Source organism: Sarcophilus harrisii, chromosome 3, assembly GCF_902635505.1.
Source record: "Sarcophilus harrisii chromosome 3, mSarHar1.11, whole genome shotgun sequence".
NCBI lineage: Eukaryota > Metazoa > Chordata > Mammalia > Dasyuromorphia > Dasyuridae > Sarcophilus > Sarcophilus harrisii.
Window position 1 is genome coordinate 450,882,021 of NC_045428.1, and position 13,524 is coordinate 450,895,544.

A 13,524-nucleotide genomic window follows, 5' to 3' on the forward strand; every position below is an offset into this window, starting at 1 on the left:
AGAAGGGGAGCCATGGATTCAAAAATGACCTGCTTTTATACATCCATGTATGCATATATGCATGTATAACATTCAAAGCACAGCCAGTAAAGTGGTAAAGAGCAAGTAAAGGAGTTTACATAAGAAACTCAATGTTCCTAAGTTCAGTCTAAGCTTGTAAATGGCATTTCCTTTCCAGCAGCCTCATTTTCTCCCCTTGGAGAATCAGAGTTTGATTAGGGAAATAGAAACTATGTGGGTCCTTTCTTGTTTTACTTAGGAGCTCCTGTTGGCCATGGCACCTGCAGCAAAGTCCATTGGCGATTTATCGTTTTTCACTCTTGGACTCTGGAATCCAGTGAGAACTAATTAAAACTTTGAGCACAGGGATTTTCACTAGTGGAGACTTAAAGAAGCAGAACTGGCATTTTACCTAGAGCATGAGACGTAGCTCAGGCTAAAGACAAACCTACAAGTGGAAGAGGTGGAAAGATATTGGTAATGGATTACTTGACTAGAGCTAGTTTTTAGCTAGAAGGGAGGTTCAATGGAAGAATGGAAAAGCAAAAACAAGGGCAGGATTGTGGTTTATAGGATGGAGAGTCAAGCATTTAGCACTATATAAGCTCCTTGAAAGCAATGACTTTCATTTTTGTATTCCCAATAGGTGGCTCATAGTAGGCACTTAATATTATTGAAGATACTTGAATGAAACAAGCCTTTATCAGTTGCATATATCTGAGTTTCTCAAGGCCTCCTTTCAGGCAGGATCTGAATTTTATGTCATAGGCACACCAAGGTTTGAGCACTTATAACTGCTCTTATTTCCCACTCTCAGGGGGATGAATAAATCTTCAATTGTTTGATACCTGAAGGCCAACCCTAGAAATTTAGTGCTTTGTGAGTTCTTTTTTTAAATGACTTTGTGATAATTCTTAACTCCCCTCTTCATTTGGGATTGGGGAGAAGAATGAATAGAAATAAGCTCTACTGTTGTATGAGCAAGAAAAGATGCTTTTTGAATATTGGTAATGGGGTGAGGTATAGGAAAAGCTACCTCTAGAAAAGAGGTCTCCATTTAAAAAAAATCATACCCATTTTAAGGAAGAGAAGGAGAGACAGATAAACACAGAGAGACACACACATATATACAAAGACATTGGGACAGACAAAGAGATACAGACAGAGATAGAGAGAAATGGAGAGAGACAGAGACAGAGAGACAGAATTAGAGAGAGACAAAATGAGGCAAAGATAGACAAACAAAGACATAAAGACAGAGGGAAACAGAGATATCCAAATAGACACACACATACACACACACACACACACACAGAGAGAGAGAAACAGATAGATTGAGAGAGAAAGGGACAGACAGAAACAGATAGGGGGAGGGGGAGAATCCCCCGAGCGTGTTTATTTTCTTATTTTAAAGGAGTGGTAAGACGGGTAATAGGAGAATCAGGGGAGAACACTTTCACAACATTGTTCTTTCCTGGTTCTCCTACCTGACTGCCTGCTCTTTCTCATTCTCCTTTTCTGGACCTTCACCCAGCACATCCACATACTTACCACCTCTGTGCATCTCTCACAGCTCTGTCCTGTGCCCTCCATGCCAGGGGTCCTTAAGCTACATTCAAAGAGTGCTATCTCACTAAGTGATCTCATCAGCTCCCATGGATTCAGCTGCCATATTTAAGTAGGTGATTCGTAGATCTATATATCCATTCCTAAGCTCTTTCCTGACTCCAATCTAACATTACTTCTTTGAATCCTCAATCTGAATGCACCATTGACATTTCAAACTCAAAATATCAAAAATAGAACTCATGTATCTTCCTCCCCAAACTCTCCCTTCTTCCTAATATCACTATTAGTGTTGAGGGTATCCATTCCTCCAAGTCATCCAAGTCTGTGCTATTTTCCATTCCTCATTTTCATCCTGTATATCCAAACAATTGCTAAGTATGGTTGTTTCTGCCTTCTCTGAGTTTATACAGTAGTCACTCTGGTGCAAGTCCTCATGATGTCTGTTACAATACTCTTCTTATTGATCTTCTTTCTTCAGTTCACATTTCTCTCCAGCCCAACCTCCACTTCTGTGTGAGATCTACCTAAGCACAATCTTGGCCTTATTATTTTCCCTATTCACTAAATTCTGATGCTCCCTATTGCTTCTCAAATCAAGTATAAAATCCTCCATTTGGCTTTTACAGTCATTCACAACCTAGGCTTCTACCTTTTTCTTTTTTAAAATATATTCCATACCCCTTTCTATTCCAACATTTCTCATTTCCACTCTCTGTCCCCCTGGACTGGAATACTCTTTCTCAATTCCATTTTCTGGCTTTCCTGGCTAGACTTCAAATTCCCATCCTTTGGAAATGGCTTTTCTGAAGCCATTCCTCCCTTTTCATCTTCCCTACCACAACCTCACCCCACCCCTGCTACTTTTAGAGCCAACCTTCTGAAACTGTCTCCTATTTACAATGTTTATATTCTATGTCTATGATATTTTTTGCATGTTGCCTCCCTCAGAAGACTATGAGGGCAGAAACTTTGTTTTGGGCTTTCTTTGGATCCCCAGTATTTAGCCCAGTGCCTAGAATACAATGTGCATATAATATGTGCATGTTTACTTACTATCTGATTAATTTTGTACTAATAAATAAGTACAACACAAAACATATTTAAAACATTTGAAAATAACATCAAAATGAAATAATATTTGATACTAGAATCAATAAGGAGCCATTGATGATTCTTATGTAGAGAAGTGATATTCCTTCTATCTAGGAACACAAATTTGTCAATATCAACCCACCTTAAACTGATGTTTGTGACCTCATACTGGGGACTTGTAACTGAATGTGGAGGTTGTGAAATTATGATTTATTATCAGTAAATGTTTGATTTGGATACTTATTTTGTATACTTATATACCCAAGGTCACATTAAAAATTTCTGAGGTAAAAAGCCGTCTCTAGCTCACATTTGAGATATTATGAAGACAGAATTGATAAGATTTGACAAATTCACATATATACACACATACACTCACACACACACATATGGAGTATTAGGAGCCAAGGATAACCTGAAATGGGGAAGCTAGATGGTTAGAATGTGACTGGTACCATCAACAGTAAAACAATAATAGATAAATTTATGTAAGGGTGAATTTTGAAGAAAAGATAAATGAATGACATCTACCTTGAAGACTGTGACTTATTCGTGCTTCATCACCCTTCAGGAGTCATTATATATCATTAAAATGAAAGGAAGAGCACTCCCTGGTCATGTAGAACCTGCCCAGGGATAACTGCCACAGCCACAAAATGTAGGAAATAGTTACTGAAGGAACTTTGTCTGCCCAGAAGTAAGGGTGTGTGTGTGTGTGTGTGTTTGTGTGTGTGTGTGTGTGTGTGTGTAGTCTCAGGGAATAAAGCACTGGTGGGTGTTAGAATCTTTTACACTGGCTCAGAAGTGTCCTAGTTTGGATTTTGTAGAACCTCAAAAGGCCAATGGATAATGTTGTGTGTGTGTAGGGCAAGAGGCGTCTAGTAAAGGGGGCAGGGTATTACCAGAGACTCCTCCCAGGATCGGCTGTGGGTAGATGGGATGGAATCAATCTATTCCCCAATTGGTGGGAAACTCCTGCTTTGGAGGCTGCTATTCTAGAATAAAAGAAAGGAATCCAGTTTGAAGACTTTTGTGCTTCCTTTCTACCTAGATACCTACAGCCACAGAGAAGTTGTGGCCCTGTGGCTCTGGTCACTGTCCTGCACTTTTGGCTTGCACCATGATATAAAGGTCTCCTTTCCAGGGATGTTGTCTGGGGGATGCTCCTTGTCACCTACCTCACTGCTTAGGCAGCCTTTCCCATCCAGACCATCAACAAAGAGCCATAAATCCCACAACTTACCGACTCTCTGCCAAGTTTCTTTCCTGGCACTCTTGACAGTGGAGCCTTATGCCAAAGCTTTTAAAGCCCACCTATGAGGATACCAGATGCGCCAGCATCCATACCAATTCCCTCCCTTGCCCATCTTACACATTCTCTCATCCCCTAAGATTCCCTCCCCCAGCTTTAGAAAGAGGTACCACACCAAGCTGAAGAGGGACATGGAACACTTTTTAATGTCAAGTCAGAGACAACCCCCTCCCTCCCCCAGCCCCGAATCCCACCTTCCCTCATCACATCCAGGACCCCTCCCAGAGGCTTCTCTGCTTTCCAAGCTCCCAGAAAAAAAGGTGACCTAAAAATGTCATTTTCTTCCATTTCATCCACAAAAAAAGGAAATAAAAATTAAATTAAATGAACCAAGAGAGCTAAATTCTCCGGTGGCCACAAGGGTGTAACAGATTCATTCCCACACAGGGCTAAAGCAAGTAGTTACTTTTTTTTTTTCTTTCTCTCTTTCTTTTTGTCCTGTTGGTTGGTTCTTGCCAGTACCCTAGAAGGTAATCAGAAAATGCCACCTGTGGTGGCTTTCACTTCACAGACCCATACTCAGAAAGAGATACTGCATCTGGTTAGTTTTCTTTTTCATTTGTTTCCTTTTTTTTTTTTTTTTTTTAACTTTCCATAAATGTCTCCGACGTGTAAATAACCCAAGAAAATAAAAAAGGCAGGAATTGATTACACAATTACCAGTAAACTCTATCATCTCTTAGGAAGACCAACACACAGCTAACGCCATATACAGCATGCAGTAATGTCTGAGAAAGGACCCTGCAGAGAAAGAAAATGACTAGTACTCTAATAACAAAAAGGTATGTGTATATATATGCATATACACAGATAATATATATGCATATATATGTATGTATCATTAAAAGCATAGCTGACAAACTCATCATACAATGGAGATCACTCTTTCCATTTCTAAACAGTTTGTAGATAGCATAGTTATACTGTATGCGTTAAACGCTGAAGTAAGGATGAGAAATCTGTAGCGCTGGTAGAGATGTTGGTTAAATCACTTTTTGGTGGATGTGCTGAATCCTCACCAGTTGGCTAATACCTGGTGCTATGCTCCACCACTTGTAAACCTAGTTAAGAACACTATTTATCTTTAATGTTTAATAAACATACTTTCTCTTTCACTTCTTTTTGCATGTTTTTTAAAGTTTTCTTTTGTTTTTGCACTAACAGTTCTAGGTTCATATCAGAAAATATAATTAATAAAATTAATAATGAATCAGAATCCCTTATTATCCATGATGTCCATGTAGTAAAATGAAAAACACGTAACCATATATTTCTTCTTGTGTTTTGCGGGATCATTGTTGTCAATGGGTTGTTTTGCAGATTTTTTTTCTTTTGCTTTTTCATCACACATAATGTCTGTGAAGAGGTCCTCCATAGGAACATCTGGGTCTGCATATCTGGATCTACCAGTAGAGTTTAGGATAGCTAACTCAGAAGTCTTCTGTGGTGGATGGGGGACGTCAGAATAGGAAGAGCAGCTGACCCTTTGCCCACCATGGAAACAAAGAGGCCACACAATGCAGCGTGCAGGTGGGTCCAAAGCCAAGTGTGCACTCATAATTTGGGGCTAAAGAAAAGAAGCAGTTGTGCCTAAATATCTCCAAGGCAATTTCCTTCCCTCCCCATTCCCAGTTGCCCCTTCCCTTAGATTTTTTTTTATCACATTAGACTTGGTTTATCTTAATTTCATTTAATTCTTTAAAAAAAAAAACTTGTATGCTCTTTTTGCTGCTGTTGAGTTGGTGGTTGCAGGTGGTGGAGGCTGCTCCCCAATGGGGAAGTGACACTCACATCAAAACTTAAGCAACAGATGCAAGATGAGAAGGGGTAAGAGCCAAATGCAACCAACTCTCCTTGATGTCCCATTGTTCACTTCGCTGACCGCACCAGGGGCTGTGGGAAGAACATAAGAGTATTTTTAGAAGCCTAATTTAAATGAAGGAGGAAATACTATCACAGACCCAAATCTGAGTTGGGAGCTCAAGTTTGAGCAATCAGCACTCCCAAATGTGACCCCTACTACTCTATCACAGCTTCTGAGACAAGCTTCTCATGAGTCCTACAGGTTGCCAAGGCTAACCAGACTTGGGGGGACAATTCTTAGAATTGAGTGATTTATACCTGATAAAGCCCCTAAAATCAACTAGTTTTACCCCAAACTCCAATTTCCATATAAGGAAGCTACCTCAAATTTGGTTGTGTTAACTTGCGTTGCTCCTGAGAAATATATTGTCCCTGAAAACTAAAGATGTGGGGTTTAGGAAAACTGTTCCGATAAGGCTGGCAGCTGCTGAAGTCTTAGTATGGTCGATCTGGTGAAAAAGGAACTCGATTGCCTTTAACTCTACCCTCCAGAACAATTAATGATGAACATCAGAGACCACCCATAGCCCCATCACTGTTCTCTTTATTTCTGACAATTCAGGCCATCTTAAATGTTCACTTAACCACCCAGCTGCCCAACCTGTTGTCTAGAGAAAGACCTGTTGAAAAAGCCAATCTGTCTTCCTGCTGTTGCTGCTGCCAAAGTCTCCTCTGAGGACATTCTGTCAATCACTTTCTCATAGATCAGTCCACCAGGACTTCACCAGGAACATTTGGCTGCTTCTCCATCTGGAGAAAGCAATGCTGACAGGAAGGTAGGGGCTAATCCAGATAGAAAATGGGCCCAAGTCAGCAGAACAGTCAAGATTCTTGTAATTACCCAAGATATATTCGAAACAAGGTACAAAAATGCTGCCACTATAATTTATGTTATAATTTAGGTCTGAAGAGGACCAAGTTACTACTTTCAATTCCTTCAACTCCACAGATGCTTCTTTGAAAGAATATCAAAAAAGGGAGGGAAATGACTGAGTTTAGATTCTCTGGTTGATCCCTTCTTCCTCCTGTCTCCTTCACACATACACACCCACACACCATACATGCCACTCAGTAACATAAACTTGCCAACTACTTCAGCTGTTGTACCCAAAGATGCTCATGAACATATCATGAACATATACTTCTATCATTCTGAGAAAATATAGATACTCAAATAATTTCTTACTCAGTGAACCAGGGTAAACTGTTCAGATAAGATACTCCTCCCTATTATATCAGAATTAAACTGAATAACCCAAAAGTATATTAAAATAATGTATAAGATGAGAGCCCTACTGGTATCAGCATCTGGGACCTGGGCTTTGGTTAATGTTGGCCAGACCATGACTAATCTGCATTTCTGAGGGACTAACTTGAAGACTTTTCAAGCTGTGGACCAATGGTTCTGTCAATATAACTTCACTTCTAACTTTAATCCATATAATAAACTCTCAATTATTTGGAGGAAACTCCATATCCAGCAAGGAATACTGACCTTGTACTAATCAAGAGTCTTCTTTGAGATAAGACTCTTGATTAGTACAAGACCAGTATTTGATAGTACATGAACCAAGGACTTGGCAATTGGAGACTTTTTTTCCCTTGAAATCAATATATAATAATAATAATCCCATCTGACAATCACAGCATCAATGTGTGATGAGTAGTAAAGAAAAAAAGATCATTATCCTCATTTTACAAATGGAAATATTAAGGCCCAATTACCCAGTTTAACACTGCTATTAAATGGTTGAATGGACTACAAATCAATCAATTGATCAATTAGCAAATATTCATTAAGCACTTACTATGGTGCCAGGCACTGTGCCAAGTGCTGGGTTCAGAAAGAGAAGCAAAATACAGCCCCTGCCCTCGAGGAACTTACAATGGAAATTTAGTGTTCCTTCTATCACAATACATCTGCCTCTGCCTTTCCCTATTGGCACTTTCTTTGGTTTGCCATTCTGCAAAAAAGGACAGCATGAAGCATTTTTCACAAAGTAGGCAACTAATTTTATGTGGACCTGTGGATTCAGTGCTATGGAGAACTACTAGTTTGGAAAGACTCCAAAAAAGATGATCAGTTTTTCTGTAATGTACAGTCTTAAAGAACTATTGAGTAAAACTATTCAGTGACTTGCCCATGATCACACAGATTTTATGTATAAGAAGTATAATCTGAACTGAGGTTTTCCTAATGCTAAGTTCATCCTTCTACCTCCTATGCCACATAGCCAAAGATATTTTCTGGAAGTGTTGCCCATAAATCAAACCCTATTTGACTTGCATTATAGTTTTGGTGATGTAGTAATCATCATTTCTGATTAATCCTCAAAGTGGCTCTTAGTATTTGAATGACTCAGGGACTTAAATTTAAAGAAGTACAGCATAAAACTTTAGCAAAATCCCTTTATGGTATAACAATATACATCTTCTCGCATCTTTGCAAAGTAACTTTTAATGATTATATATTAGATTTTTGTAAAAATAAAGCACGTATCCATTGTAGCTCTGGGCAAACTCTGTTCTACCAAAATAAGTCTATTTTGCAGATTCTGAAAAGCAGCAGCTAAGAGAACTCTTATAAACAAAAAGAAATTATTTATTGAAGTATAAGTGAAGGAAATTTTGAGAAAAAGTTGACCAAGTCATTTTAGAATTAGAAAATTAGGATGCATCTTTTGCAGAGAATAGATTTAAAAGAATTCAGGGGAAAGATAACTAATGTCTGAAGGCCTAGAATTCTGCAAAAACAAACAAACAAACAAAAAACAACTCAATATGAACTCAAGATGGATAGTATTCATTGAAAAATAAAATCCCAATGATGCAAATGATTCAAATGAGGAGGGAAAGTAGATGCTATCTAAAGAGCTTTATGTTTTTTTAAAAAAGAAATTTACAGCATATGAAAATTAAGGAAGCCAATGGATGAAGACTTCAAAACAAAGTCATTGTCCTTTAATCTTTACAAATGGCTAAAGACTAGAATGAACTAAGACTTAAAATACATGCTACTCACAGAAACAAAAGGAAATGTTCCTGTTGTTTTGCTAAACTCAGGTAGAGGCAAAAGAAAAAAACAAAAGAATCTAATTTTCAAGAGTTACAGAGGAGATTCCTGTACACTCAGAGGTAGCACTATATTGCATTTAGGCTCCTTTCCATATATGGATTTTTGGATATAACTACTGCTTGGAGTAGATGGGATGATAATGATAGAAAATAGAGAGAAGGTACCACTGCTCAATTTTTATTTTGGTTCTTTATTCTTCCCAAAGAATGTAATCATCTGATTGAAAAATATGGCCCCCCAAAAAACTGTTTTAACAGGGAATCGAAGTTCATTTAAAATAAGAAAATGTTAAAACGTGTTCTAATAACCAGAAGATGGAAAAATGATTTTCAAAAGGAGAGAGAGTGTGAGAAAATTAGTGAAAAAGAGAGAGATAAAGAGAGATACAGAGACAGAGAGAAAGAGAAACACACAGAGAGAGAGAGAGACAGAGAGAATTTTTCATATTCTTATATGGTAAATCTGAAAAATTCTAAGCAAACTTATAGAATGTATTAAAAGGTTGGCTTCTTAACACACAGAGGAAGAAGCAATGATCAATAGGAGATAGCATGTATTCTTCAAAAACAGGCTGTATCAGAATGAATGATTTTATAAAAACAGAATTACTAAACTGTTAGATCAGACATGGCACATTATATGGTACAGCAGGTAAAGCACCATGCCTAGAATTAGGAAGACCTGAGTTGAAATCTGGCTTTGGGTACTCACTACTAGTATGGCCCTTGGCAAGTCACTTAACCCTGTTTGCCTCAGTTCCTCATCTATAAAATGAACTGAAGAAGGAAATGGCAAACCACTTCAGTGTCTTTACCAAGAAAACCCCAAATGGGGTCACAAATAAACAGACATGACTGAAATGAATGAACAATGACAGACCAGGGCACTGGCATAATAATTTTTACTGTATCTTTGTGGGCAAGATTATAGTTAGGAGAATTCTGAAATGGTTAAAAGACTAGCACTAAACAGTGGTGTTTAATATTGCCTAGAAAGATATATCTAGTAGATTATCTCCATGGCCTTCTTCTTGTCAGTGAATAGGATGAAGAAATAACTGATATATCTATGAAATCTGTAGATGACAAAAAGCTGGAAAAATAACTAATCTATTGAATAACAGAGCCATGATCTTAAAAAATATGGATACCATTCAATGAATCAAATTTACTAAAGTGAAATTTGGTTTGGATAAATTTAATGTCTTATAGTTAGATATTTAAAAATAACTACACATAGTAGAGATAAAATTTCTATACAACAGTTCACAGACAAAAAAGATCTGGGAGTTTTATTTAAAATTATAAATTTAGTAAGAGACAACTATGTGACATGACAATCACAATCTAATTCAATTGAAGGCTTCATTAATAGAAGCATCGTGTCTATAATAAGGGAGGTGATAGTACTATTGTATTCTGAAAGAGATTTTTCTCTGTTTTGCACATTCATTTTAAGAAAGATTCTGACAAGGTGGATTATATCCAGAAGAGGGCAACAGGATGTTGAGAAGACTATCAACCATGTCATTTGTAATGCAGCTAAAGAAATTGTCAGTGTTTATAGTTTAGAAAAGAGGAAATTTAGAGGGTACATGATAACTGTCTTTAAGTAGTTTAAAGATTGTCATGTGCAAGAGTGAATAAACTTGTTTTGTTTGCTACAGTATATAGAACTAGGAATAATAAAGATCTGAAAAGTCAATATAAGGGGGAAACAATTTTTAATAGAATTGTCTAAAAGTGGAATGGGCTTCTGTAAGAGGACTAGAAAGCTCATAGTGATCAAAGATTTTCAGTTGGAAACTGGATGCCCATATGTCAGGGAAAATTATGGAAGAGATTCCTTCTCAGGTACAGATTGGATGAAATGATCTTTAGCTCTTTCTTTCTAAAACTGGTAGTTTCTGATTCTATATATTCATTATTTGTCCATTCTATGGAAGATCAACTTTTTAGGGACCATGAGGTTTAGTTGTTTTTTCTAGTCAAATGATGCCATAAATGTCTTTGAATTCATCCCCATGTTTCTTGTTCAGGTCTGAGGCTGAGAATCATTTTTTAATTATATGAACTCAAAATATATGAGAGTATGGATTCCATATCTGGTTCTGAGAAAAACTATTGATCAAGTCTACCATTATTCCATGTACACTGAACAAGTTAGGTTTTAAATTTGCCGTATAGAGTGAATGACATAATGGATTGAATTGCTAAGCTACATTGGTAAAGGGAGTTTCTTCTCTAGAACTATAAACTATAGTTTATATATATCTGGACCTTGCTTTCCCTTCTTGCTCCTTTGCTTCTCATGGAAGATTGAGCAGATAAATGAAACCGTCTTTGGGGAAATCCCCCAGCTAGTTGTGCACACAGTGTGTACCACTCACAGGAGGGAGCAGCTTGGTCATCATGTAAAGAAAGGCTGAAAACCATGTTTTCAGGATAGGGAGTCTAACATTGTGGGAGGCAGTTCTTAGGCTGGCAAATGCCCCCTATTGAAGGCATATAATGACCCAGTAGGGGGTTGCCAGGTGTGCATTTTGGGCTACTCTTTCCCTTCTATGTTCTCTTTCATTATTATGTCTATCAATGCTCCTTGTGGCTCCATCCCCCACTGGGATCCACCACAAAGAGTCTGCAGGAAAGAATCTTGACCTGTCGGGTTTAAAAAAAAAAGCTGTCATAAAGGGAGGGGGGGAAATTCTGTTATAAAGAAGAAAAAATAACAGCTATCTCCAAATCTCCTTAAAGTTCTTCATTTCTACACCAAATTCCCTGAACTATATTTATCCTGGACCATACTTTACCCTATACCCTATACCCTATACTTTAACCTTTTTCCTTTATTTATAATTGAAGAAATCCACTAAACAAAAAGGAAAGAGAAAGCCATGATTAACCTGTGGAATAGAAGATGAAGTTGAAATGGAGATAGTGGTTGTCTTCTAAGTATCTAAAGGGTCATCATATGAAAGAGAAATTAGATTTATACTATTTAGTCCCAGAGAAAAGAATCAAGAACAGTGGAGGGGAGTAGTGGTGGAGAGACAAAGATCATTTCCATAAAAAGAAAACTTCCTAAGAGTTAAAGTTGTCTAAAAGAATAAAGGAACTGTTTCCTTAGTCACTGAGTTTTGCATCACTGATCATCCTTTAAGCAGAGACAGGATGCTTACTAGGTTAGGAGTGTTATAGAAAGAATTCATGTTCAGATTATCAGTGAATATCTTGCAACTCTAAGATTATGAGTGATAGACTTCTCTTTGTCCAGGTGAAGTTATTCCATATATCATCTTGAGGTCACCTCTGAAGTCATTTCCAATATATTTTGCAAAAATAAATTATTCTTTTTCAGGAACAGAGCACAGACTTCATGGAAGAAGCAAGAAAAGTACAAATATATTAGAAAACACTGGGTATTTGGCTGTTCAGAAAATAAGATAAAAGAATACAAAGAAATTGTCAGGTCATTACAATCTTTACTTCTGTGACTACCATCAAAGAAATTAATGACTGGAGTTAGCACCATCAAATTTTATCTTTGAAAATAATTATACCATGCCCATCAGATGGGGAATGACTGAATAAATTATATGAATGCTATGGAATATTGTTCTCTATAAGAAACAATCAGTAAGATGATTTTGGAAAGACCTGGAAGGGTTTCCATGAACCGATACTAAGTGAAGGTAGTAAGTTCTATTAAGTGAAGTAGAACCAGGAGAACATAGTACATAGCAACAAGATTATGTGATGAGCATCTCTTATGGATGAGGTAATTCAGACCAATTCTAATAGACTTGTGATGGAGAGAGCCAGATGCATCCAGAAAGAGAATTATGGAAACTAAATGTGGATCACAACATAGCATTTTTACCTTTTTTGTTGTTGTTTGCTTGCTTTTTTTCCTTTTTGATTTGATTTTTCTTGTGCAGCATATAAATGTGAACATATTTATGGAAGAATTGCACATGTTTCACCTATATTAGATTACTTGTTGTCTAGGAGAGGGAGTGAGGGGAAAAGAGGGAGAAAAATTTGGAGCATAAGATTTTGTAGGAAGAATGTTGAAAACTATCTTTGCATATATTTTATAAATAAAAAACTTATTATTTAAAAAAAACTAAAGACAAGAAAGCAAAATTCCTACCTAGCTAGTACCTTAAATGGTTCCATGAAAAAGAAATGTCACAGAGTTTTATGAATCTCCAAAGGTGGAATAGTCTTTAATGGTAACTGGAATATAAGCTCAAACTTTTTTCAGATGATATATAGTTAAGATACTCTTGATAAATAGTGGATAGGCTTCCCTTTCCACTCCTCTCCTTCAGTACCCATCTAGAAGCCACTGCCTTGCAGATAAAGGGAAATCCCAATAGACTTACATTGTACCAACACAAAACCTTATAACAAAGTGCTCTAAAAACATGGTGTGTCATATATAGCCAGCTGTCAAAAGGCAGAATCTCTCCAGAAGGTAAACAGGCATGTTTGAAGTTTTCTCACATTTTTAGAAAAAAAAATGTTGGAGGCAAGAACAAAAAGAAGAGGGGAGCAATAGTAGCTTTATCTATCAAGTAGTTTTATGCCATGAGAACATGACCCACCTA

General features: G+C 37.2%; 1 protein-coding gene across 4 annotated transcripts in view; it reads right to left on the bottom strand.

Moving 5' to 3' along the window:
* Positions 1-4,093: 4,093 nt before the first annotated feature.
* LOC100931919 (neurotrimin) overlaps positions 4,094-13,524 on the bottom strand; it is a 1,311,995-nt gene continuing 1,302,564 nt past the window's right edge. For 3 of the 4 annotated variants that reach the window (XM_031963696.1, XM_031963697.1, XM_031963699.1), the window contains one exon: positions 4,094-5,866. In XM_031963696.1, the coding sequence (XP_031819556.1) occupies positions 5,766-5,866 (101 nt within the window). In that variant the 3' untranslated portion in view covers positions 4,094-5,765. The remainder of the gene's footprint in view (positions 5,867-13,524) is intronic. The other variant, XM_031963695.1, reaches the window with a different exon arrangement.